Source organism: Oryzias melastigma, unplaced genomic scaffold (genome assembly GCF_002922805.2).
Source record: "Oryzias melastigma strain HK-1 unplaced genomic scaffold, ASM292280v2 sc00346, whole genome shotgun sequence".
Taxonomy (NCBI): Eukaryota; Metazoa; Chordata; class Actinopteri; order Beloniformes; family Adrianichthyidae; genus Oryzias; species Oryzias melastigma.
This window is the reverse complement of record NW_023416944.1, coordinates 45,520-71,955: the sequence shown is the minus strand read 5'-3', so window position 1 is coordinate 71,955 and position 26,436 is coordinate 45,520. Positions and strand designations below refer to the sequence as shown.

The following is a 26,436-nucleotide window of genomic DNA, read 5'->3' as shown; positions in this document are numbered from 1 at the left end:
AGAGGTGGGGGTGAATCGCATCACAAAATTCACAGTTCGGATCGTGTCACGATTTTAGGGTCTCTGTTCGGATCATTTTTGGATCAGTAAAAAGTAAAAAAACAGGGGAAAAAAAACTAGATAAAAGCTTAAAATTACTCTTTTGAAAAATTCCAAAACATATATTTGATAAAACATATATACAGTATTTCAAGGCGTTAACATACTCTCACATATGTTACATCAAAACATTTGCTGATTGAGGGCTAATTATAAAAACAAAACAGCTTTGGACACAAACAAACTATTATGTTGTTTATGATCACATTTTTTTGTCTTGAGACCAAATTTGCAAAAATTAGGAGAGGAATGCTTAAAAATAGGTTTGAAATTACCAAATCTATCTGCAGTAATCCCAAAAATGCAATCTTTTTCTTGAGAAAACACGACAAAGAACACAAAAATGTGTTTTTGTGCTGTTTGTGGTCTAACACTTATTTAAGTGTTTCTATTTATTCATTAATTTAAATGATAATAATAATGGATGCAGCAATAATTATTGAGGAATCATTAAGCAGGAAATGAAACGTACACAGCATCCATGTTAGTATATTATTCTGCTTATTTATTCTTTCATTTTTCCTCCTTTTGTCTCCAGGAAGTGCAGAATCAATCCTCTGAGACAGAAACAAGGGACGCCGGGAGGTGAGAATGGAGACGACCACATCAGAACAGTCGGCCTCGGTGGACGAGCTGGTGGAAGCCTGCATTGAAGCCTTTGGTTTGTCATTTCAGTGTTTATAAAATCAAATTCCGAGAGTTTTGTCTAACCTGAAAACACTCAAACACAAAATCTTTAATATACTGTGACTTTTCAGCTGTAACATGATCATTCAATCTACTTGAATGATCATGTTATTGGTTGAAAACTTACAGTAAATCAAAGAACATAAACATTGGAGCTCCGGTGTTAAAGGGTTAACCCCCCTCTGCTACCTGTTTCTAGATGACAAGGGCATTTTAAAGGAGGACTCTTTGGTCCGCATGTTCCTCATGATGCACCCCTGGTACATCCCCTCCACTGAAATGGCTAAAAAACTGGTGCTCAAGTATCCTTTCATCATCTGGTATTATAGCTGATCTCGTTTAAGAGCCATCATCTCACCGACCGACCAAACCAAAGCACACCTTGACCTGGGAATCAGATCTCAAGAGGAGAGCTGCTCTTTGGAGCGCCGCACCAAGATCTGCCACCTCATCAAGTAATAGCTGTGGATCTGTCCCCTCTTCGTTTTGATTTTCTTTGTTGTGTTCTGTAGGGCTGGGTTGATAAAATCAATTTGAATCGATTTAAGGTTAATAGATCAATAATCGATCCATAAAAGTAGAGATTCAGATTGCTAATGGGAATGGGAACGCTTGGTCGATGTAAACAACATTAATTTTCAAAATTTTATAAAAAAAATATCATTTCTAAAGTAACCATTAGTGATCTAAAGCCCTGTTTTCGCTCATTCTTGGTGAATTAGGTGTAGTGCTATAGCATGATCGCCACCTAGTGGCCAAACTGAAACACCCTCCAGGAGAGGCAGAACAATGATTACAAAATTTAACAAAAAAATCGTGAATCGAATCTATCCAGGCTCTGGTGAATGAAAACGATTTTGGAAATGATTATGGATACCCAGCCCTAGTGTTCTGTGATTTATGGGTTTAATTTTAGAATAAAGTCAGTGGTTATCCGAGGAAGTCAGACTTATTTTGATGGAGGGGACGTGTCGTCATCCGCCGCTCTCTCTCCCTCTGGCCTTTCTTCCAGGTACTGGATTTCTGAGTTTCCCGCAGAGTTCAATCTGAACCCGGAGCTGGCAGACCAGATCAAAGACTATAAAGGCCTCCTGACCACCAAAGGCAATGAGAGTCAGAGTCAACTCATTGATCTGGACAGTGTGTGAGTGAGCTGCTGTGTGGCATTGACCTATTCCATGTCTGAGACCGTTAGAGTTCTGGTTTCGCTGCTTTGTTGAGGTTTTGCAGAGGAGTTCATTAAAAGCATTTTAAATTGACCTTTTAGTTGCTCAGGCTAATTTTTGACGATGGAGGTGTTAAAGCATTCAATCATTGTAGTTTCTTGGTGCAACTTTTACATTCTATGGTTTTCTACAGAAAGAGAAAACTTGTTTTGACCCTTTCAGGCCGTCCTATAAATGGAAACGTCAAGTGACTCAGCGTGTCCCGTCTGTGTCCAAGAAGAGGAAGATGTCCCTGCTGTTCGACCACCTCGACTCCTGCGAGCTGGCCGAGCATCTGACCTACCTGGAGTATAAATCCTTCTGCAAGATCCTGGTCAGTCTGAGTGCAGCACGACTCTTATCTGCACAGGGTTCAGGAAATGAGCCGGTTGTGGCTCACAGGTCGCAGGGTCACTGTAGTTGCTAAGCAATAGCAGAGTTTTGTTTTTGTGTAATTTGTTATAGAAAGTGAGGAAAAATTCAGGCTCAGAAAGAAAGCAATTTAAACTAGAAAAGTTGCATGAACTGTGATAATGCAAGTGTGAATGTTTTTTGCTGAAAGTGTTCACTGAAGATGCTGAAGCTTTTTGCCAAAAATGGTGAAGCAATTTACTTATATTTCTGCATGTTTTGTTTGCCTTTATGATTGTGTGCAGTTCATTATGGCGGCACTTCAGGCATATATAAAGCAATTATCAATAGAGGAAGAATCTGCATTATAGAGTTTTTTTTTTTTTGAAAATGCAACAGGCAGAAGGGTAATTTATTCAATTGTGGTCTCCACTAAGTGGTAGAAAGTGGAGCAGGAGTCCTTAAGTGGCAGCTGTGGGGGCAGAGAACCAAAGTACCCCCTAATTCAGGCTTAAAGGCTGCGGATGGAAACCAGAACCAGACAGAGACCAAGATAAGAGCGCAGAGAAACAGGACAAAAGAAATGAGAACTGTCCAAAATGAACTGTGGCTTCTCTGGTATTGTGACAGAACTGAAGCCATTTCTTGGAGAAGTCAGACAGGTTTTTGCTGAAGGTGTATGTTGCTGCAAATTCAGAAATAAACTGTTATCAACAACAATTTGATTTTAGTTGTAATAAATACAAATATGCCTCAATAGTGGGGCTGGGTTGATGAAATCAGTTAATCTATTTCAATCGATCCAAGTTTTTAAACGTAAGTTTTAAAGTCAAAACAGAATTTTGACCAAATTTACATTTTTTACACTTTTTGGATTTTTGGCTGGAATCAGATTTTGGTCACGTGACCACTTTGTCATTTTTGATCAACAATCTTGGTAAAAAGTCATTTTAAAGTCCAAACAGAAAGAAATTTTACCAAATTTACATTTTTAATTTTGGGGGATTTTTGGCTGAAATCTGATTTTTGTTAAAAAAAATTTAAGCCACGTGACCACTTTGTCCTTTTTGCACAACAATCAGAGTAAGTTTGAAAGACCAAAACAGAAAGAATTCTGACCAAATTGTCTTTTTTCACACTTTTTGGATATTTATAATAGATCAATAATCTATTCATTAAAGTAGAGATCGATCTAGCGCATAAAGCTAAAGTGCGCTAGTTTGATGCTAAAGTTTAATGGAACGTTCCATAGGACGGCTAAAGCTAACGCTCGGCCGACCTAAACATACATTGCCAACTAAATGAGCATCTTTATAAACTCACAGACAGGAATTTTAAAAACTCTTTTAAGGAAATACTTTTGACAGTAACCGTTTTTGGTCTAAAACACATTTTTTTGCTCATACTTTGCTTATTCTTTTTGAAAAAGTGTACTGATGTAGCCACCTAGTGGCCAAACTGTTTACAATGTTAATGATCTGAACGTTTTAGTTACATTTTCTCCGTTTGAGAATTCATGCAACACTGTATGCTATTAACAATCTCATTATTTCACTGATACATTTTACAGTATGTGAACTGGATCAGATTAATATAAATATATTTAAAACATAGAGTAGATTTAATGTATTCGTGTGTATGTTACCATGCCGGTTGTGTTGTAATCTCAGTACAGCATGTCTATATTTACGCCTTGTCCTTACAGTTTCAGGACTACCACAGCTTTGTGATGCATGGCTGCACCGTGGACAACCCTATCCTGGAGCGCTTCATCACGCTCTTCAACAGCGTTTCGCAGTGGATACAGCTCATGGTGCTCAGCAAGCCCACAGCGCCACAGAGGGCCGCTGTCATTTCCCATTTCATCAGAGTGGCACAGGTCTGTGGAGCTTTGGGACGGTCGAGGGGTTTGGGGTGCACAGGTCTGTGGAGCTTTGGGACGGTCGAGGGGTTCGGGGTGCACAGGTCTGTGGAGCTTTGGGACGGTCGAGGGGTTCAGGGGTCCACAGGTCTGTGGAGCTTTGGGACGGTCGAGGGGTTCGGGGTGCACAGGTCTGTGGAGCTTTGGGACGGTCGTGGGGTTCGGGGTCCACAGGTCTGTGGAGCTTTGGGACGGTCGAGGGGTTCAGGGTGCACAGGTCTGTGGAGCTTTGGGACGGTCGTGGGGTTCGGGGTGCACAGTGGACACATGCAGACAAACATCACACATTAACTATTGAGGAGCATTTAACGTGACACCTTCTTTACATTTAATAAATGACTCTTGATAATCAACGTTTAGTGTGTTCAGTAAATGTTTATCCTGTTTTGGATTTCGGCCTTTTGTGCGATTGAGTTTGACCCCCTGTTTTATTCACTTGTGTCCCAGTGGATTTCCTCACATCTTCCTGTCAGAATCCATCAGTGATTTTAAACCTGGGGGGGCTCCGGTCAGAGGAGACCAGCAGATGTCTTGAAGAATTTAACACTCATTGACAACAATCACTTCCACTTGTAACAGCTGTGACACTGCAGTGCAGATGTCTTTAATTCTTCAGTTAGTCGTCTTTATGCTGCATGAATCCAGATTTCTGCCTGCTGCTCTCCTCACCAGAACACAAGAACTGATCATCCAAACTCTGCCTCCACCGCTTGAATTATACAAAACCACTGCTGGGAAATCGTGAGTGTTAATTTGCTTTGACATTTGTGCCGGTGGCAACACAACAGCCTTTGTGGTTTTGAGTGAATTGCCTTTGAAGCTGTTTGACAGACAAGTTCCCTCCGGATAAGATGAACTGCAGAGTTCTGAGCAGTCCCACCATCCGAGCAGCACGTCTGTTAGTTTAATGTTGGATTTCTAGCTCTCTACAGCCGCTGCTGCCTCTAAAATGCTCATCTTTTTCTTTAAAAATATACTAATGTTAGCCAATTAAAATATTAGATGTTGAGATTGAATTTAAAAAAACTCAGTTGGGTCTGAAATGTTTAGGAAAGTGGGTACTGGTCTGATGTGGTTTACTTTATAAATGTTTCCCAAAAAAGAAAAGTTCTCAATCGTTTCTATGCAGATGATGCTATTTTTTTCCTGACTGAGCCCAATGTCTCTGAGTGTAACTGAATAAAGCAGTCGCTTCTACACGTAGTGGAGTTATCACAAACGGGCGGCGGCTGGATCCAAGCACAGCTAAAGGTCCACAAAGCTAAATCGGGGTCAGGCAGAGGTCAATCATGAGGAGCCTGAGAGCATCAGAGAACAACCAGAGTGGTCAGGGTCCAGGCCAGGGTCGGGGCAGGCGGCAGACAATGCAGGGTTAGATGAAACAGAAGATCAGTTCAGGATCAGATCAGGTTAGAATGAGATCAGGTCAGTATGAGATCAGCTCAGTGATGAGATCAGGTCAGTGATCCAGGCAGAGAGGCACAAACAAGACTTCGCTACTGACTAAATACTTCTGGGAGTGATTGTAGATACAAAACAGCTGTGGGGCTTCTGAGAGTGACAGCAGGGGCTGATGGGTAGTGTAGTGTGGAGACCCAGGAAGGACTAGAACCCCAGGTGATGGATCCTGATGGCCAAGGGGGATTTAGGCGACCGATTCATGACAGGAGTTCTAAGCCAAAGTGAAACCTTTGGTAATCAGAGGAACCTCTTACAGAGTTTTAAATATTGTATTCAGCTCTATGTTGGTGTTTTTCGGTTTCTCAAACCCTGATCACCTGAATTAATCTAAAGGTATGAAGCTTAAAAGGCTTTTTTCAAAATTTCAGGTAAAAGTTAAAAAGTATCTGGGTTTAAATTAATCTTGGAAGCCTCATATACCAGATTACATCATATAAATAAACTATTAAAAGAAAAGTTGCTTGTTTTGAATATTGTTAAGGAACGAATCCTTTGACATGCTGAGAAAGTTACATTGTTCAGTTTTATTACTCTTTTTTTACATTCTGTGTTGAAGTGTGGGGTGATACATTTAAAACCAATTATATATCATTACATTTACTGCAAAAACAAAGTTATAGGGATCATATAAATGCTTCATTTGTCAAGTGAAGACGTTGAAACTTTATTAGGTATCCCTAAAGTTACAAACAGAGAGATGTCTGAGAGTTTACAGAAGTTATTTGTTTCTATTCCAAGAGATGAAAACAGCAGGAGGAGATCTGATTTTAAGTTTCAAGTTCACTACTTTAAAGCAAACATGTTTTTCTTTTGATTAAATAAATTTTAAAGGAAATGTTTGTAAAGACTTTCTCTATTTTACCTTTAAGATTTGATAAATAAAACCAGTATTTGATTCTTCTGACTGACATGAACATGTGTGGACTTATGTTAGTGTGTTTATGAAAAGAAGAAATATTCAGAACAGACGATGTTTCCATTTCTTAAAGGTCAGATGTAATATAACAGTTCAGCCCAATAATTGATTTATGTGGAGGAAAGCTTTTCTTTTTCAAACTTGACCCTCGTTATGTCGGGACACTGACTTACAGCAGAGTGAGTTTAGGTCATGTGTTTAAAGGCGGCACAGATGGCGGTGTGTGAGGACTTGACATTTCTAAATCTTCCCCCCGGGTGTCCTGGTTGTGTCCCGTCACAGCTTCCTACAGGCTGCACTTTACCAACGCCTCGTGTGTCTTCACTGCCAACTGTCGTTTTCAATCAACACGCTTCCACAACTCAAACTTCTTCACTTCTTGCCGTCTTCGTTTGTGCCTTTGGGAAAACGGTAAACTTCCAGTCATCCACGGATGTACTGGATGACTTTTCTACGCATCCAAAACGTCCCAACGTCCAAAACTTTCCCAAGACTCATTGACAGCAAACCTTACAAACGGGGGCTTTGCCTTTCACAGTGCTCTACACATTGATTGTAAAGGGTGTTTGAGCTGGATCAAATAGCCCCCCGTGGTGGCCCTCCCACACAGCTGCGACCCCATTGATTTTCAGGGGGATGCCAGCAGGCTAAAGGGCAGCAGGACGCCCCGCGGAGCGCCATTCACTGAGGAAAGTTTGAACCAAAAAGGAGAGAAAATGAAAACTACACAACGCTGTTGTACATTCTGAAACTCCACCAGCATCCTCCTGTCTGCTAAGAGTTTGACAGTCATGTACATTTAACCACTCCTCTATGGAGAGAAATAAGTCTCACGCGTGTAATTCCTGATTTGTGTGTATTCTTGATTTATGCATAACTATGAATTTGTGTAATTCTTGATTTGTAACTCATATAAAACATTATGTGCATAAGTACAAAAACTATGAAATTAGAAACAATACTAAATACAATATTCACATTACAGGAGGAGCAATATTCATGAAAAAATGCGACTTTCTCTTAATATTTCAACATTTCATTCATGAAAAACTATCGATCATTCATACAAATCTTAATCATAATGTAACGTCCGGCTGCATGGAGACGACGCTGAAACGTTCTCTTTCTGCTGCAGACATTTTAAACTCGCTGGTCGCTACACTAACATGAATAAATCCAGAACTCTGTTGAATATTTGAGCTTTGTTGCTCCTTCTGAGTTCTGCTCAAAAAGAAACAGATCAGAATGGATGACTGTAGAGTTCCGATCCAGCAGCGCCGATAGAAAGTCCAAAGTCTGTCTCGGTACCCTAGCATCGCAGCGCGAGGCAGAGACACCTAAATGGATAGAATGGATAAAATCCAGACCAATCAGCAGGCAAAAACGTAACGCTGAGATAAAAAGTTGAAATTAAGCCAAAGATGAAAGCGAGATGAGGCACTACGCATCTAAAAACGTTGATTCGCAAGGCATTTTTCTTTAAGAAAAAAAGGTTTGCAAAAGCAAAAATATTTTTTGCAAGCAAAAACAAAAACAAAAAAAAAAAAAGTTTTTCAAAGCAAACATTAAATACTTTGTTTACAATACTTTACATTTTGTTGCAACTTTTTGAAAACTGTGACTTTTGTTTGCAATATGGTGGCATAAAAATCACTCCATATAACTGATGTTTTGAGTGTGTAAAAAGCGATTTGTGTGCAATTCTTAAAGATTTGTGTGTAATTAGTTTCAAACTGTTGTAATTTTAATTTGTGCATGTGTAAATTGAATTTTGTATTTTTTTTAATTTTGCCATTTTCTCACTTATGCACAAAACGTATTATATGATTTACAAATCAAGAATTACCACGCACAAATGGGAGTGAGTGTGTCTTCTCTCTCTCGCATTGACAGAAGCTGCTGCAGTTGCAGAACTTCAACACTCTGATGGCGGTGGTGGGCGGCCTCAGCAACAGCTCCATCTCTCGCCTCAAAGACACCCAGGCTCACATCAGCGCAGAGACCAACAAGGTGCCCGCTCTGCCATCCCTGATCTATTTCAGAAATCCTGCATGTCGATGCACTTAGCTGCCGCTCGAGTCTTGATTCGGAAGTCCACATCTCTGCCAAGCTGCTCATCTGTGCCCATCACTCCCACACTGTGCAGTTTTAGAACTGCGTCTTTGAGTCTAAAAAGTTAACATTTGGGGGGAGTTACAGTGTCTCTCCAGTTATGTAAGTCCATCTGGGGAAGAGCTTCACTCTGTTTTTGGTTTACATGCTGTGATTTCTCCTCACTTCTAGGTGTTCAACAACTTAACTGAACTGGTCACATCATGTGGGAACTACAGTCAGTACCGCAAGCGTTTCTCGGAGTGCTCAGGATTCCGATTCCCCATCCTGGGAGTGCACCTGAAGGATCTGATAGCCGTGCACGTGGCACTGCCAGACTGGGCGGACAAAGACAAGACTCGGGTCAACCTGGCCAAAGCCCAGCAGCTGTACACCATCCTTCAGGAGCTGGCGCTCATCCAGAACACGCCGCCGAACATCGACGCCAACACGGACCTGCTGAACCTGCTGACTGTGAGTCCAGCAGCTGGAGGCTGTTTGTGTCGTAGAGTCTCTGAATTCAGCCTCTGGAATCACGCTGAGAGTTTGCGATCCCTGATCGAGCTCTGGGGAAATCGAGCAGGTGGCGAAATGGTGGCGAGGACGAGAACCTCTTTCTGAGCTCCTTCTGCTGCGATTGGATCACATGGTGCCGACGCCAGCTGGGAGGAATCTGTCACACCAAGCCAAAACACAACCAGGCAGCACAGTCACAAAAGTTTTTATCCTAAAGTTAAATGATTTATATTCAGAAATCGTGTCAGATTACATCTGATAATCTGCCCAGCAACACCTAAAGAAGTTTTTAAGCTGTAATTCAAATTACTGTTCAATTCTTGAGTGAAAATTCCATTATCAAATTAGAAAAATGCAATATGCCGTTTAAAACTCAATAATAAAGTATGATATTTATTTTTTTTAAGTAACTTAAAATCAATCGCGTTTTAACTTGCTATTAGGTTTTTGTGTCAAAATTCAGAAGAAAACGCCAAACAACCAAAAAAAACCAAAACAAAAACAATTTTAGTTTGCTTTTGGGTTAAAAAATACAACAAACTTTTAGGGCCACTGTAAATAATAAATAAATAGAAACATTTATGAGAAAAAATGTTCTAATATTATGTACATAGAAGGGAACATTTGTGAGTAAAAATTCTTAATTTTATGAGAAAGTTGAATTTTTTGAGAATAAAGTTGTACATTTACAACAATAAAGTCTTATGATAAAAAAGCGTAATTTTATGAGAATAAAATCATGAAATTAGGAGAAAAAAAAGTAAATTTTTTAAAAGAACTAATTTGTAAAATGATGTAAAAAAAGTTGTAATTTTATGAGAATAAAGATTAAAAATTAAGAGAAAAAGTCGTAAATCTTATAAGAAAAAAATCATAATTTAATAAGAATAAAGTTGTAAATTTACAGCAATAAATTCTTAAATTTATGATAAAAAGGCATAATTTTAAGAGAAAAAAAATCATGAGATTTTGAGAAAAGATTCATAATTTTACAAGAAAAAAGTTGTACATTTATGATGAATACGTTGTAATTTATGAGATAAAAACAATATTTTTATGAGAATAAAGATGTAAATTTACAAGCATAAAGTCTTAAATTTATGATAGAAAAGGGGGAATTTTGTGAGGAAAAAATAATGAAATGATGAGAAAAAAAGTCACAAATTTAAAACTTTAAAGTCATAAAAATATGTAAACAATGTTGAAATTTTATGAGAATAAAGATGAAAAAATTCAGAGAAAAAAAAACAAAATTTCATGAGAATGAAGTGAATTTACAATAAAAAAGTGTCCTAAATTTATGCTGTAAAAAGTTAATAATTTTACTAGAATAAAATCATGAAATAGAATAGAATAAAGTCTTGCATCTGCAATAAAATGCTGTATTTTTTACAAAAAAAATTAAAAAATTATGAGGAAAAAGTCACAATTTTACAAAAAAGTTGTAAATTCACAAGAAAAAGGTTGTAAATTTGTGATTAAGAAGTCGTGATTTCATGATAATAAAGTTGTTAAATTATAAAAAGAAAGTCATAATTTAACAAGGAAAAGTCATTTTTCAAAAATACTGTTGTAAGTCTCCATTCACATTATACTTTGATTTTGACTATAATTCTATAAGTTTATTTTTGCAAAATTATGACTTTTTCTCTTATAATTTTAGGCCTTTATTGTCATAAGTTTTGAACTTTGTCAAAAACATTCAACTTTTTTCTAAATCTATAACATTTTTGTTTTTAATTTTGACACAAAAACAACATTAAAATACAGTATTTTTTAACATTGATTTGAAATGAATTTAAATGAAATACAGAATTGAAATGTCATTTTTTTATATTGAATATTAAATTACAAAATGCATTTTCAGAACGAATGACCAATACTATAATACAAAATACATTTACATCTGAGGTTTGGTACCAAAAACAATTTGAAATATTGAATTGAAGTGTGAATTCCCAAATCATTTTCAAATTGCATAATCAGATTGTAGGTGGAATTGGTAACTGAGAGTTAAATCTGACTTTGAAATCACTTTTAAATAATAGTAACCTTCCATATCTCATTCTTTTAAAAACAAGAAGGTGACACAAAAATGTAATCCATTACTAAGAACAAATGAACATGGTTTTATTTAGCAGAGGAGTCATCTCTCCACAAATGGTCTTGTGATCTTTTTTCAGAGATTTTTCCTTGAATGTATGGATTTGTAAGCATGTTAACACAGCAGAGCCCACATGTTTTAGCCATGATCTTCACCTGTCAGTTTGAGAGATGTTTGAAAGAAGCAGCATGATTACACCCTGGTTGAAGCCAGACTAATCGTCGTCCGTTTGACGGTTTGATGAGTCTCATTGTCTGCTGCGTGATAGAGCTGTGTTTCTGTGAAGGCTACGATGTCTTCTTCAGGAACTCAAACTCTCCCTTATGGAACGCAGCGTCAGAACAAAGCTGAAGGTGAGCTCTGGAGATCAAGGCAGAGATGAATGTGCACGCTCAGTGGCGTGCACATTCCAGATGGCGTGGAAGTCAGACGAGGATTATGTTCCCCGTATAAAAAAAAAAAAAAAAAAGCTGAGTCAAAGGAGATGAGAGGAGCTTGCAGGGATTTAATCAGTTCCAGCGGAGGAACTTTAAATTGGAAAGCTCTCGTCAGTTCTGAGCTTAAGGACTAAAGGGTTTCTGTCAAGCCGCTTTGGAAGGAGAGAAACATTTAAACACTTGTACTCTTGTCACCTTTTAATATGACAGCAGTGCACCTCCTAAATCATTCTGGGGGTCACCAACATTTAACATGTAGATCACTTGTAGGAGGAAGTTTTACAACAAACAAAATGCAAATAGAGGTAATTATTTTTATCGTCAGCATGAAAGCTGAGCTGTCTCGACTCTTTCACCTCCTGTGTCGGTATTTTATGTGTTTCCTGAACTGGAGAAGCAGAGCTTAAACAATCCCAGGAGATCAATTACGCAGCCGGGCCTCTGCCGGCGTGAGATTTCAGCCGGACTTCCTTTTGATTTTCCCCCTAGGAGAAACAATACAGCAGGTTTTCAACAGGTTTTCGAGTCTGAGAGCCACCAGGAAAGTCTGCTGGCAGTCAATACTCAATTATGCGGTAGCTAGCTGGAACTGATCGAGCTTAACTCCCGCTTGGATGACATGATAAGATGGAGAGGAAATCGATAAATCCCTCAAAAAGTCAGAAAAACAGAAGGCAAAGTCAAACAGGTTGGTTCAGTCTACTTCATGTTTAATATTTACCCCTTCAGATGTGCAAACTGGATGACTCGCCGGGCCTCCACAGCGAGGCAGATACTAACTTTTACTTTATGAAGACAGAAGAATTAAACCAAAGGCCAAACAAAAAGAAAAGCCTTTCATCCTGACTCGTGAATGGATTCAATTCAATGAAAGAGGAAAAAAATGGGAAAAGGAAAACCCACGCTGCTGTTTCATGAGCCTGTAGAATGCATTCCCATTATCCTTTAAAGTCCCGCTCTGATGAGAATCATGTTTTTAACATGTTCTTGTGGCACGACATTTAGTAGGAAAATTAAGCTTAAATTAAATTTAAATAGTTGTGAATCACAAGCAAGAAGTGCTGTTACAATCATTGGCTAAAAACAGCGTTTTCATAGTTATAAGATCAAAGGGAACACTGACAATAAATCAGAAAATGATCAGAGTGGAACTTTAAAGGACCCAAACAAGAACAAGTCTTTTTGACAAACCTAAACTATGAGGATGTTGATTTCCAACATGAATAAAATAGATTCTGATTGTCTCTGTGAGGACAAAATAAGCTTTTTAGTTTGCTTTTACTCACAGAAGTAAATGAAAAAAGCTCTGCGGATGCTTTCTACTGGAGATAGTAACTAAATAATCTATGAAATGCTAAATTAGTAACCCAAAGGTAATTCTATGTTAGACGGAGATACAAAAACGAATGAAAATACATAAAAGTAGAAGATTAAATGATAGGTTAATAATTAATGATAAATATTTTAAAAGGTGCAATGATTAGAATGAAAACGACTTGAGTTCTTTAAGAGCAAAACACAGCTTGACATTCGAGTGTCTGCAGATTCTGAAGGTCTTTGCTCTCATGAAGTACTAAGTTTGAAAACAATTTGGAACTTCTGCTGCTGATTTTCCATGAACATAAAACGTCTTTAAGTTCTGAAGAGGTCCTTAGAGGAAAAGGCTTTTGGAACAATGAGCTGACACTCAAACCTTATTTACCGGTTTGTTTGGCTTTTATCTTCTTCCGGCTGCTGTTGCTTAATGAACTTGTCTCAAGTGACCCTGCAGCTGGGGTCAGGTGATGAAGGAGGGATTCCAGCCCTCCTGCCTGGATGCAGGATCAGATCTATTATTCATTACTCTTAAAAAGACTTTAAATTGCTGGAGAAACCACACGTTTTAAGCTGAAAATGAACAAAAATACATATATAATGCATGTAGTTTAAATTGTTGCTGTAAAGAGATGAAACAGACGTGGTTTATCGACCCTCATGTGAGCTTTTCAGAGGCAGAGGTCACACAGAACCTGAACTAAAAGTTCAAACCTGAAATCTTCTTCTGTCATATCTTCTAACAGACTGGGAGACTTTGAAAGAACTTACCAACTTTGTCATCTGTTCTGCTCTGGAGCAACATGTGATGCAACGCCAACACATAATACTGTGAAACCCTCTTCTAAAATAGCACACAGTGACAAAAACGAGGCTTTATCTTTCAGCTCCTGCTTTTAGTAACAGAAGAGTAAACTCACAAAACTGTTACATTTTACTTGTTACTTTAGACTGTGTCACACAGCCACTGTGTACCTATTGTGCATTGTACAGATGACATTTGTTCAGATGTGAATATACATGGAAAAAGTTAGAAAAGTTTTGCTCTTTACATGAAATTTTCACAGACTTATCACAAATGAACCACGTTAAAAACCGCAGGAGTATAAATAAACCATGCAAAGAACGCTTAAACCCGCGCTTCATCACATCCAGAGTCTCAACCGCGTCCAGAGACGCATTCGTGTCTAGAGTTGCAGCGCATTCAGAGTTGCATCGGCAACCAGAGTCGCATCACAACCAGATTCACATCTGCGTCTAGATTTGCACCACAACCATGCAGTGACACATTCGCATTCAGATTTCCATTGCATTTGTGTCCAGAGTCGCATCTCATCCAGATTCAAATTGCATCCAGATTTGCATCAGCGTCCAGAGTCGTGTCTGCGTCCAGAGTTGCGTTCGTATCCAGAGACGCATGCGTGTCTAGAGATGCAACGCATCTAGAGTTGCATCAGCAACCACAGTCACATCACATCCAGAGTTGCACCGCTTTCAGAGATGCGATCGTGTCTTGAGTCACATTGCATCCAGAGTCGCATCGCATCCAGTCTCATCCGTGTCCAGAGACGCATTCGGAGTCACAAACGTGTCTAAAGGCGCATTTCATCTAGAATCGTATCCACGCCTGGTGAACCAGCCCAGGAGGGGTGAGAGATTTATATACCTGTCACGCAATATGCAAAAAATGAACCGTGCGTGATTATTGTGCTGTTTGTAGGCAATTCATTAGTGATTAGTGCATCAATTACGTAATTGTAATGTGATGTGTGGGCCACATACATAATAAAGTTATAGATTGATGCTTTATGTGTGAAAAATCTGTTAGACATACGTGGAACAGTTGTGGAAAACTGCAAATTTACGTATAAACCTAACAAAAATCAGACAGGATTGTGTAAGAATTATGTAATCACTGGGTATAAATCACATAAGTAACTATTAACTGCGTAATTCTCAACTGACCAAAAATTTTGAACAGCTCGAAACCAAATTTAAGTAAAGACTTGTTGTCCGAAACACTCGACATCGATGAAAAACAAACGCAAGAAACACTAATGAATTATGTACATCACGTATGGATCATTAAAGACTAAATCACTCACGCGGACAATGCGCAAAATGTACATAACGGCAAGAAAACCACAGAGTCCACATCTAAGCTGCTAGTCAACACAAGCTGGAATGAAAAACTACAGGCTGAGAATGACTGTTCCCATAAAACTTTGAGATGGTCTGGTTGTCTGTGCAGGTTTCCCTGGATCAGTACCACACAGAGGAGGAGATTTACCAGATGTCTCTGCAGAGAGAACCCCGTAAGACAGCGGTGAGTGCACTGACCTGGACTTGCTGTGTCCTGCAGGAACTCGTCACAATGGGGTCTAATCACTGGGGATTTTTCAAAAGCTGACCCAGAAGAATGACTTCCTTTTAAAAAGATTCAGTTTTCTCATATCAAACTCATTTCGTCTTCACTGCAAAAAAAAGTCCCTTAGAAATAATCCAAAATTCACGACCCCACTGGCAGATTTATTTAAATAAACTAAAAAAATTCTACTATAAATTTAATCCTTGCCTCAAACAACTACAACAAAAACTACTGAAGTAATTTAAACATGAATAGGAATATACATATATTTATTTTACTCCTAAACTAATTCAAAGCATTACTTTAATAATCATGTTTTGCAGTTGCTTCATTTAAAGTAGCAAATGAGTTTCAATGAGAGCAGATTGAGCCAACAGAGTTTTAAGGATATGCCTTCATTATTGTGTGTTTTCCTAATTTACTCCGTAGCAAAACTCCAGCCCGGCCCCCGCCCCTGAACCCACCCCCACTGTGATCGATGAGTGGGCCGTGTCAGTGAAGCCCAACGCCGACCCAACCATCATCAAGAAACACATCGAGAAGATGGTGGAGGTGGGTGTCTGCACGCCCCCATCCCCCACCCGGCTCCCGTGTCTGTGCTTTGGGGGGAGGGGGGAATTCGGACAAGAAAATAGTGTTTTCTTATCATGTCTTTGACTGAAAGTAATGTTTTTATTCATTTACATTCTACAATTAGAAAGATGGTGCATTCGTTTGACCACATGATCATGTCATCATGTTCAAACTCAGATGGATTCTAGAAGAGGTTCAGCACATCTGGTTCCTTCTGCTTATGGTTTTGAGCTAAGTCTCTTAGCAAACGTTTGATCTCCTCAATTTCCATTTGGTTTAAACCCAGAAACTTCGCCTTTGTTCTCTGATTTAGGCTGGAATTTATTTTTGTTGAAATTCTCTGTGGAATTTCTTTCTTCAGGGAAATCCCACAGTGGGTCAGTGGACTGGCCATCGAACCTATTTTGGGATCGCCTTCCACAGTCGCTATACTTATCATAGGTTGAGGTTTTATGAGATCGATTTGGCTGAGGTTTGCTTCTGTGCCAATTGCTTTTAGATTTCTCCTCTGAATTTAGTTCGTTCTGTTTAATTTCACTCCTAGACCAGGATCTCCATGGCTCATTGCAGTTGGGTTTCTTTGATGGAACCCAATTGGGTCCTTTTTGGTTTTGGGAAGAAAAGTCATGGTGAAACTAGGTCCAACTAACCTGTGGTTTGGTGCACCTTCAAGTTCCATGGTCGATAGCTCTGCTGTGGCAGTAACCAAAACTGTAGTCTTGACAAATTTTGGATTGGTCTGCTTTTGTTTCTGGAAACCCAAAGCAGCAAGTTCATACAGATAATTGATATTCGCTGTATGGGGGTTTGCAAAGACTCCTGAATGATGACTGGTACCAGGATGGAGGTTCTGAAGGAAGAGAGATTTAAAGTTCAAGTCCTCCTCCATTCCTGGTTCATTCAGAGTCTCAAAGTATGCTTGTAAAAGCCGGTAGTAGTAATGCTGAGGAGGCTCGTGCCTACCTTGCTTTACTGACATTGGGACCATTAAGCCTGACGGCGTGGTGTAGTCTGAGAATTCCCTCTCAAAGGCTTGTGACAGAAATGACCAATCACGTCTGGTGCCCTCTGGTTGCCGATCGATTAATCAAATTACCTCACGACTTAAAGTGAGTTTGATAAGATAAATCCCATTCTGAATGGTGGCATCTGAATATGTCTTGAGGAAGAACTCAATGTCATCCAGGTATGCACGAATATCATTTGAACCACCAGGGGTCGGTTTAAATCTGGTAAGATTGCGAGAAATTTTGTCTAATACTCGATCAGAGGGACTACGATGAAGAGGTTAATTTGCTCTATTATGAACTTAGTGGACCTGGGTCCGCCCTGGAATCAGATCATGATGGTAAGAAGGATTAAAAGGTGGAGCTGGTGAAGGTGGCCTACTGTGAGCTCCTCTTTCAGCCTGTGTACCCCCCTTTTCTTCTCTGAAAGGTGAATGGGTCGGCTGAAAATGTCTGACCCAAAAGGGTCTTAACAGACAGATGTTCACATCGTTGGTTAGAGGCGGCAAGTCTGGTTGTGGTGTCGGCTAAATGCTCTTGCATCAGCCGGATCTGTTATTCTGGATACTTAACTGTCTGGTCGAATTAGCATTTTCCTGTTGCAACTCATTTGCATCCTATTCAACACAGTGAAGTGCTATTTGGGATACCTTGTGGGTTTCTCTAGACTCCGTAAGCTGAAGATGCATTGTTGTCAGGTCTTGCTGACCAGCCTGGACCTGGGATTCCAAGTCCTTCATCTCTGCCCTTTAGTTAGCCATTTTGTGTTTAGCTCAGTTGCCTGTTCAGTCAACTCGTTGACACAAACCTCAGATTCGTCTTTGAGCAATTTTAAGCTGGTGCTGCAAAAATGTACTCTCTTCCTTTGTGAGAGACATTTTCTGCGAACGTGTCAAATTTACTCAATGCTAGGTTCAACAAGATGTGAGCGCTTTTGAGTCATGCTGTGAGCAAACAACTAGGCTACAAGTGTTTTGTTGAACGCCTCATATTTTGGTGGGCTGATCGTGATCTCATCCTCTAGGTCAGAAAGTTTGGTTTCAAGTTCAGAAGCACCAAGGTTTTGAACCTGAACCTAAATAAGAATGGCTCAATTACCAAATCAAATGGTTTCATGGGGAAACTTATTTTCACCTAATTGTCCTTTGTTAGTGAAAAATATAGCTCCCAGGAAGATCAAAGTGTGATTAGCCAAAGTAGTGGTTATCAGGATGACCTCAAATGTATTTCTTTCCTTAGCTAAGAGCAATAGCTGTTAGCCTTAGCTTGTAGCATTAGCTTGAGCTTTAGCTCTTAGCATTAGCTGTTACAGCAGCTATTGGCATTAGCTGGCACACCTAGCTTAGCCTGTGTTGATAAATGGCTACTGTAATGTCCACTACAAACCACTAGCGGGCATCAAGGAGCCATTGACTAAATCGATCTTTCCCAATCACAATTATTTACAAAGACTGCAAAACCCAACGTTTAAATGGTGATTAAATATAGGCCTTTATACACTGCTCACCAAAATTAAAGGAACACTTTTTTTATTGGGCCTGTCATGAATTGAATTAAACCTGTCTGATAATCTTCTTGTTGGTTAACCAGCTGAGGGCCTCGTTAATCAATTTCAGCTGTATTGGTGTTCATGAATTAACAACAGGTGCACTTCAGTGGCAACAATTAGAAAACCCTCCAAACAGGACTGGTGTTACATGTGGAGGTCATTTCAAGTTTCTCCTCTTGATCTTTTTTGGCTGGTTTTCCACTCGTGCTGATTTTGGCTTGATAATTATCTCTACTGGCAGTATGAGGAGATTCCTTAACCCTACAGAAGTTGAACAGGTTGTCCAACTTCTCCAGGATGGCACATCCACACGTGCTGCAGTAAGAAGGTTTAATGTGTCTCCCAGCACAATCTCCAGAACATGGAGGAGATTTCAGGAGACTGGTGGTTATTCTGGGAGAGCTGGACAGGACCGTAGAAGGTCCTCAACCCCTCAGCAGGACCCATACCTGCTCCTTTGTGCAAGGAGGAACAGGCTGAGCACTGCTCGTGCCCTACAGAATGACCTCCAGAGGGCCACTGGTGTGAATGTCTCTACACAAACAATCAGGAACAGACTTCATGAAGGTGGCCTGAGGGCCCCACGTCCTGTAGTGGGCCCTGTGCTCACTGCCCAGCACCGTGGAGCTCCACTGGCATTTGCTCAAGAACACCAGAATTGGGAAGTCCGCCACTGGCGCCCTGTACTTTTCACAGAGAGCAGGTTCACCCTGAGCACCTGTGATAGACGTGAAAGAGTCTGGAGAAGACAAGGAGACGAGGCCGGATGAATCTGCACCACAGGATGTTGAAAGTCAGTCTTGTTCTTCTGGAACATGCAGGCAGAGCAATCTGAACTTTCGGCATAGATTTCCAAAAAACAGGAATACGCTGAATTTCTTCTAATCTTTCCAGAGCTTTTCAAAATAACAAGCGCCCTCAATGAGTTTTGCCAATACATGCAAACTGTTCTGATTCTGCAGAAATCAGCTCAGCTTCAATAATTCTCAAGTTTTAACGCTGCTCGTCCAGCGGCAGAAACTTAAACGATTTCCAAGTTTTAACACTGTATTTCACACAGCGGCACAAACTTAAAGTTGTTTTGTTCAGTCTTATGAAGGAAGAGAAAGAAAGTCTCTGTAATTTCAATCAGACTATGATTAATGCTACGCACACACACGACTGCTCCACTCAAATTAATTTCTAGTTTTGAGATATAATTAAGATCTCCAAATTCTCTTTTCTACAGTAATGTGAAAATGGCAGCAGTTTGTTTAGCCAGATTTTTGCTTTTGAAATAACCCTAAAGAAAGCTTTAAAAGCAAAGTTCCATTAAATGATGCAGCCATTAACCCATAACTTGTCAGACATGCTGAAGTGGTCTCATACTGTGACCTGTTGTCTTGTTGTTTGACTCCCTGAAACCATGTGTGATGAGCAGTCTGACAGACGAGCATCTCCTCTGCCTGCAGTCGGTCTTCAAGAACTTCGACACCGACGGTGATGGTCACATCTCCAGGGATGAATTTGAAGCGATCAGGAACAACTTTCCGTACCTGAGCAAGTTTGGGGAACTGGACAAGAACCAGTGAGTACCGGCTCCGTCTGCACCAGGAATTTATTTAATACGGAGGGATTTTTGTGCCACCATGTTGCAAGCAAATGTCACAGTTTCAAGGTCAACATTTTCTAAACTGCAAACAAAATGTAAGGTGTTAAGTTGCAAATGAAAATATTTAATATTTGCTTTAAATAAATATTTTTGCGCTTGCCAACTTTTTTTGTTTTCAAAACATTTTTTGAATTTGCAAACTTTTTTGTGCTTTCAAAAATAATTTTTGCTTTCAAAAATTATTTTGCATTGGCAAACTTTTTTCTTGCTTTAAATTAATTTGTTGCATTTGCAAACTGTTTTTATGCTTTCAAAAAACATTGTGTTTGCAAACTTTTTGTTTTGCTCTCAAAATGTTTTTTGCAGTGTGAATGCTGTAAGCTGAATTTAGCCGCTGAAAATGCTAGTGCTGATAGCTGAAGATGCTGAAATTGATAACCAGCTAAAATATTAGCTAAGTGCTAAATTAGCATAAAAAAAACAAACAAAAAAACTTTAGGTTAGTCAAAAGAGCTAGCATGCTGTTAAAAAAGTACCTAAGCTTTAAAATATCCTAAAAAACTGAAAATAAATAAATTAGCAAAAACAGCTAGTGTGAAAGTATTAGCTTAACTCCAAAACAGCCCCCCAAAAAACTGAAAAAGCCTAAATTAGCCAAAACAGCTAACATGTAGCTGAAATAGTAGTTAAACTCCAAAGTGCATTCTACTATGCTGATAGTAGAACGCACTTTTTCGTAGTGTTCTACTATGCTGTACAACCAAACCCACACTCCTCCCATCACCAGTGTACATAGGTTCAAAGTAGAGAGTAATATATGATAAGGAAAATACTATAGAGAGCGACACGATGAATCCTTCTGTTTGTGGAGATTTTGTTTTCAGATACAAAAGACATTTTTAACCACTTGCGTGTTTTTTGTTGTTGTTTTTTGTTTGTTTTTGTTTTGTTTTTTTAAGCTGATAGCTGAAGATGCAGAAAAATAGCTAAAAATGTTGAAGGTGATATCTGAAAATGCTAAAGGTGGTACCCAACTAAAATATTAGTTAAATGCCAATTTAGCCTTAAAAAAAAAAAAAAAAACTTAGGATAGCCAAAACTGCTAGCCTGTAGCTGAAATATTAGCTAAACTCCAAAACTGCCTAAAAAATCTTAGTAAATACCAAAATAGTCCAAAAATCTAGAAGAATGCCAAATTTTTTAAACTTTATAACCGTAACTTTTTAGCATAATTATGAATAATAAAAAGGCAGGAATATTATTCCAGAATAAATCAACTTAAACCTTAAATAACTTTCAATATTTTACTCTCCATAAAAATATATTTTGTCAAAATTATAAAAGTTAGAAATGAGTACAAGATAAAATCAGGACATTAATAACAATAAAATAAAATGATGTGGAGGGCCGGATAAATTTACCCAGAGGGCCGGATCCGGCCCCCGGGCCTGGACTTTGACACATGTGCTTTAAGCTGATCCCGATTTGATCCCACAGCTTTCTGTCTGACCCTTTTTTTCCTCCCACAGAGACGGGAAGATCAGCAGGGAAGAGATGATCGACTACTTCATGAAGGCCAGCTCTCTGCTCAACTGCAAGATGGGTTTCATTCACACGTTCACAGAAACCACCTATGTGAAGCCCACATTCTGCGAGCACTGCGCTGGCTTTGTGAGTGAACACAAACCTTTGTTGCCTTTTTTCTCCCGTGTGTCTGACGTACCGTTCCTTTATAATGACAGACAGATGGATGAAATGTGCAGTCTGCAGGAAGATTCTTTCATTGTCTTTCATCAAAAGTATCATTCTCTGCGGAAAAGCAGGAGTCAGAGTTTGTTTCAAAAGGTCAAAAATCATCTGCACTCATCACGCCATTCCTCAGCCACAAAACTCCTCATTATTTTCCCAGACAGCCATGATTGATCATCTCTCAGAGGTTTCTCAGTGTCAGATCAGGCCAAAGCCAATTACTCCGGGTAGTAGCCGCGCGCTGCTGAAGCTGCGTTCGGGGAAATATGGGAGGAAGGTAATTGGATGAAATGATGGCTCTCATCTGGAGCAGTGTTGGCTCTGTGCTTGTACGTGGGAGTGCGTCCTCTCGCCCTGAACAACACCCCGAGGAGACATCTGATGTTTAGTGAGTCAGCTTGAGGACGGAGCCAGAGACTCTGAGGTGGCTTCACGTACATTTCTCTGCTTGAATTCAGCCTGCAGAGCGCTCACAAAGGTATGTTGGTGAGGAATCCCTCTGCAGCAGGGGTGTCAAACTCAATCACACAGGGGCCAAAATCCAAAACACACCTTAGGTCACGGGCCGAACAGGATAAACATTTATTGAACACTATAAAAAAAAAAAAAAAAAGTGTTTTTACACTAATTTTTTTTTACACTAATTTGCCATTTAGCTAATATTTTAGCTGACTATCAACTTCTGCATTTTCAGCTATCAGCTTCAGTCTTTTTAATTATCAATTTCAGCATTTTCAGCTAACAACTTCAGCTTACAGCAGTCTCACTAGCATTATCACAGGTAATGTTATATATCTAGTTCATAATTAAGTTATGGTTTAAACTTTTAAAAATGTAGTTCTAGAGTGTTCAATAAATGTTAATTCTGTTCGTCCCGTGACCTGAGGTGTGTTTTGGATTTTGGCTCCTGTGTGATTGAGTGTGACACTCCTGGTCTACAGTAAACCCTGTTTGCTCATCATCAGGTTACCATGTTGTTCTCCACTCCTGGCTGCAAACTCAAACGTTAGGTTCATTTGTTCCTGCAGGACCAAAGAAATGGTTTCCTCTCCATTATTATTCATATTTTCTAATTAATATGGATCTCTTTCTAAATCAGCACATCATACGGATGTTCCTCATTTCATGGTTTCTGTCGCATAAATTCAGCTGAAGTCTCAAGACTTTCCCCATTATAGAGAAATCTTCAGGACTTCTTCGGCAGGATTTCCACGCCTGACAGAAAAACCACACGGAGCCAATTTGATCCTGTCTGTTTGTGATTAAAAGAATGAAAGAAAAGGGTCTGAGAGAGAGCTGATGATGTGTGCTGCAGGTGCTGCTGTTCATTAGAAAGCAGCGGCGCTTGTTATGGATCACCTGTTGACCACAGAATATGATGGACGAAAAGATGACTTGATAAAAATAAACGTTAACAAACACACAAAATCCCTAAAACTGCCAGAAATTACAGAAAACTTTAAATATATAACTGATGCTATGTTCACACCAGATTTGTTCAGTGCGTTCAAGGACACACTGACCAACAATGGACTTTGAGCATGAACTGGACTGTCAAATCTGTTGAATTTTGTTTAAGGCTTTTTCTTTCACAGCTCTATTCTAAAAAAATGAAAGATTTGGTGTCATAGAATTCCAGTCAGGCGCAAACTACAATTATTGAATTCTCCTTCATGATCAGTTTTCAAACGGTTGGCACATCCATGAGTCAAAACTCCATCACTATCAAATCTGAGTTTTGGTCAAAGTTGAACTGGTTCAGATTTCAGTGTGCGTTCATTTGCACCATTATTTGTATGTAGAGCCTTCTATCAAATTGTGTTAAAAATTCTTTAAAGTCATTGAATAAAATTATAGAAATAGTAGAAAGAAGGGCTGGGATTCAATTTAAAAAAGTAACTAATTAATCGCCAATCAGAGAAAAATGAATCGCAATGAATTGTGAAACATTTTTTTTTTTGTTACAGTATTTGCTGGTCACTTATTTTCTGAAAATAATTATATAATGAAATCAATCACAGAACTGTACATTTAAGACATTTATTTTTAATTGCCAATTAAAAAAAAAGATCAAATTAATCACACTTTTGAGTTTTTGAGCAAAAATAGGCCAGAGAGAAACATTTTCCTTCATTTGTATCGTCTAAAATGTATGAATTTATCAAGTGTTAACATAGTAAAAAAAAAAAAAAAAGTTTTAACCTACAAGTGTAAATTGTGAGTACAAAACAAATCAACAGTAAGAGAAGCAGAACTCTAAAGACTTTTACGTCTGCAGTATTACTCCAAGAAAACAAAGATGTTGACGTACAGCCATAAGGAATAAACCTGCTGACCTAAAAAATCAAATAAAAAAGTTTCGGGTCACTGTTCTGTATCACTGCGCAGGCTGCTTAAAACAACTTTTGCCTTCATTGTCTGGACAAAGCATTTAAATATCACTTTTATTTGCTGCTGCAGTCGAGGCTCAGCGACGTTTTGTTGTTACCTTGACAACTTGACCACAGATCAGTTACTTTTAGTGAAAAAGTGATCAAAACAGAAAAATAACAAGAATAAAGTACTAAAAACTGAATATGTATTTCTTTTATAAATAATGATAAGTGGGATAATTCCACAGACTTTAATATATAATGGATAACACCCTATGAAGTGTTTGAATGCCTGCCGTAGAAGCCTGCCCCCTTGAGGCTAAGCAAAGGACTGCTGCTCCATGCGGTCCCAGCCAGCAGGGTAAAGTGGCCCCATGTGGTTTAAAGGTGGCACAAAATGTGGGGCCCGAATGGGTTTGTCCACAGTTTCTGTGGTAGACCCACCTGTGTTTGCTCACATTAGCTTAAGTGGGGATTCTGTGGGTTAGCTCGCTACGTTAGACAGCAATTAGTTGTTATTTTTTTTCTAGATTTGCGATTAATTAGTTAATTTTTTTAATTGACGTCAGGCCCTAATTAAAATATTAGCTAAAATACACAAACAAATACAGAAACCCTTAGTAAGTAAACAAAAAAAAAGTTGAACAAATTTTTAGGTTAAAATACAACATTTAGAGATCAGAAAATAGTCACAGATGCATTTTCCTGTTAAATTTTACATTTTAGATGTTTCATTTTTCTGACGGTGAGCGGTCTGAGGCAGAGCTGTGTGACAGTTGTGTTCTTCTCTTTGTTGTTTACCCTCTGCATGTGTGTGTGTGTGTGTGTATGTGTGAAGAGGTCAGGATATGTTCTGCGTCCCTTAGATGTCCTGTTTGTGATCTCCAGCTCCGGCTCTTTCATGTCATTGTTGCCCCCCGCTGCCATTGCGCTCCTTCTGTCCTGCTTGATCTCTACTGCCCCCCCGCCCCACTAAATGCCTCTTTGACCCCCCCTCCCCCGTTTTCATCCAAATACAAATATACAAAAGCTGTTGACAGTACAGTGTCTTACTCTTGTAATGAAAGAAAAAAAAACTTTAGGGCAAAGATAAATAAAAGAACTAAACGGTTGCAATGAAAACCCCACTAAGGTTTAACCCTTTGATACCAGAGCTCCAGTGTTTTTGTTCTTTGATTTACTGTAATTTGATGAAGCTCCTTCTTGTTTAGGTTCATTCTCAAAAACAACTCATACTTTTTGTTTGGAGATGGCACATTTTGGCTCATTATTGTCTTCCTTTGATAATTTTTTTATGCTCATTTCTTTATATTTTACCCTTTTTAATCAGCTCAAACATTTTAACAATTTTGTTTTTCGCTTGAATTCCCACTCTGATCGTCGTTTAATCTATTGTAAAAGCGTTCCCAGAGTCATTTTTGTTTCTTTTAATATGACAATGTTGTTTTTAGACTATTTTTTTTTTTTAATTGTGTCGTTTTTCTAGGACATAGTTTCTGCAGAGCGGCAGGAGTTCATTAGAAATTCATCTCTTAAAGCGTGTGCTCATTACCCATCATCCCTTTGTTCAGACCAGGGGTCTACAACCTCCACAGTGGCTCTCTGGCTAAAGACAAATAAAATAATAGTAATTTTCGAAAGTAAGCGTTGCTAACTTTTGTGCATTCTTCACATGCTTTTTTACTAGATCATTAACCAACCATGTTTCATGTTTATGCTCCTGTTAACAGCAGTAGAAAGGAGAAAAAAGGACAACGGCTCACGAAAATGAAAATCTGAAGTGTAACAAGAGAAAACGTCACTTTTGTCTCGTGTTGTTAAAGAGTGACCAAACTTTAAATCAACGTTTTTATTTATTGACCTCTATAAATGGGGCTTTAAAAGTTCTGTCTGTTGCCAAATTTTTGACAAATTAAAATTAAATTATACTCGAGTTAAATTTAGTTAATTGTCAACCCATGTAAGTTTTAGAAGCCCCACCCCTTTGACTGGATTTTCACATTTCGGCTGTGGGTGGAGTCAGCCTCCAACTTCCTGTTTGGTTACCCTATAACAAATATATTTGCTTCACTTGAAGGTTCCTGTTTGGGACAGGAAGTCTTTTATTTTGAAAGAAAGTCATATA

At 38.9% G+C, this 26,436-nt stretch overlaps 1 protein-coding gene across 1 annotated transcript in view; it reads left to right on the top strand.

The window, feature by feature from the left end:
• Positions 1-26,436, top strand: part of LOC112141550 (RAS guanyl-releasing protein 2) — a 47,360-nt gene that overhangs the window by 13,582 nt on the left and 7,342 nt on the right. Inside the window, exons 2-13 of the mRNA XM_024264708.2 lie at positions 638-760; positions 986-1,088; positions 1,185-1,241; positions 1,799-1,930; positions 2,175-2,325; positions 4,048-4,221; positions 8,534-8,650; positions 8,924-9,205; positions 15,354-15,428; positions 15,900-16,022; positions 20,051-20,166; positions 21,720-21,861. Of these exons, the coding sequence (XP_024120476.1) occupies positions 691-760; positions 986-1,088; positions 1,185-1,241; positions 1,799-1,930; positions 2,175-2,325; positions 4,048-4,221; positions 8,534-8,650; positions 8,924-9,205; positions 15,354-15,428; positions 15,900-16,022; positions 20,051-20,166; positions 21,720-21,861 (1,542 nt within the window). The 5' untranslated portion in view covers positions 638-690. The remainder of the gene's footprint in view (positions 1-637; positions 761-985; positions 1,089-1,184; positions 1,242-1,798; positions 1,931-2,174; positions 2,326-4,047; positions 4,222-8,533; positions 8,651-8,923; positions 9,206-15,353; positions 15,429-15,899; positions 16,023-20,050; positions 20,167-21,719; positions 21,862-26,436) is intronic.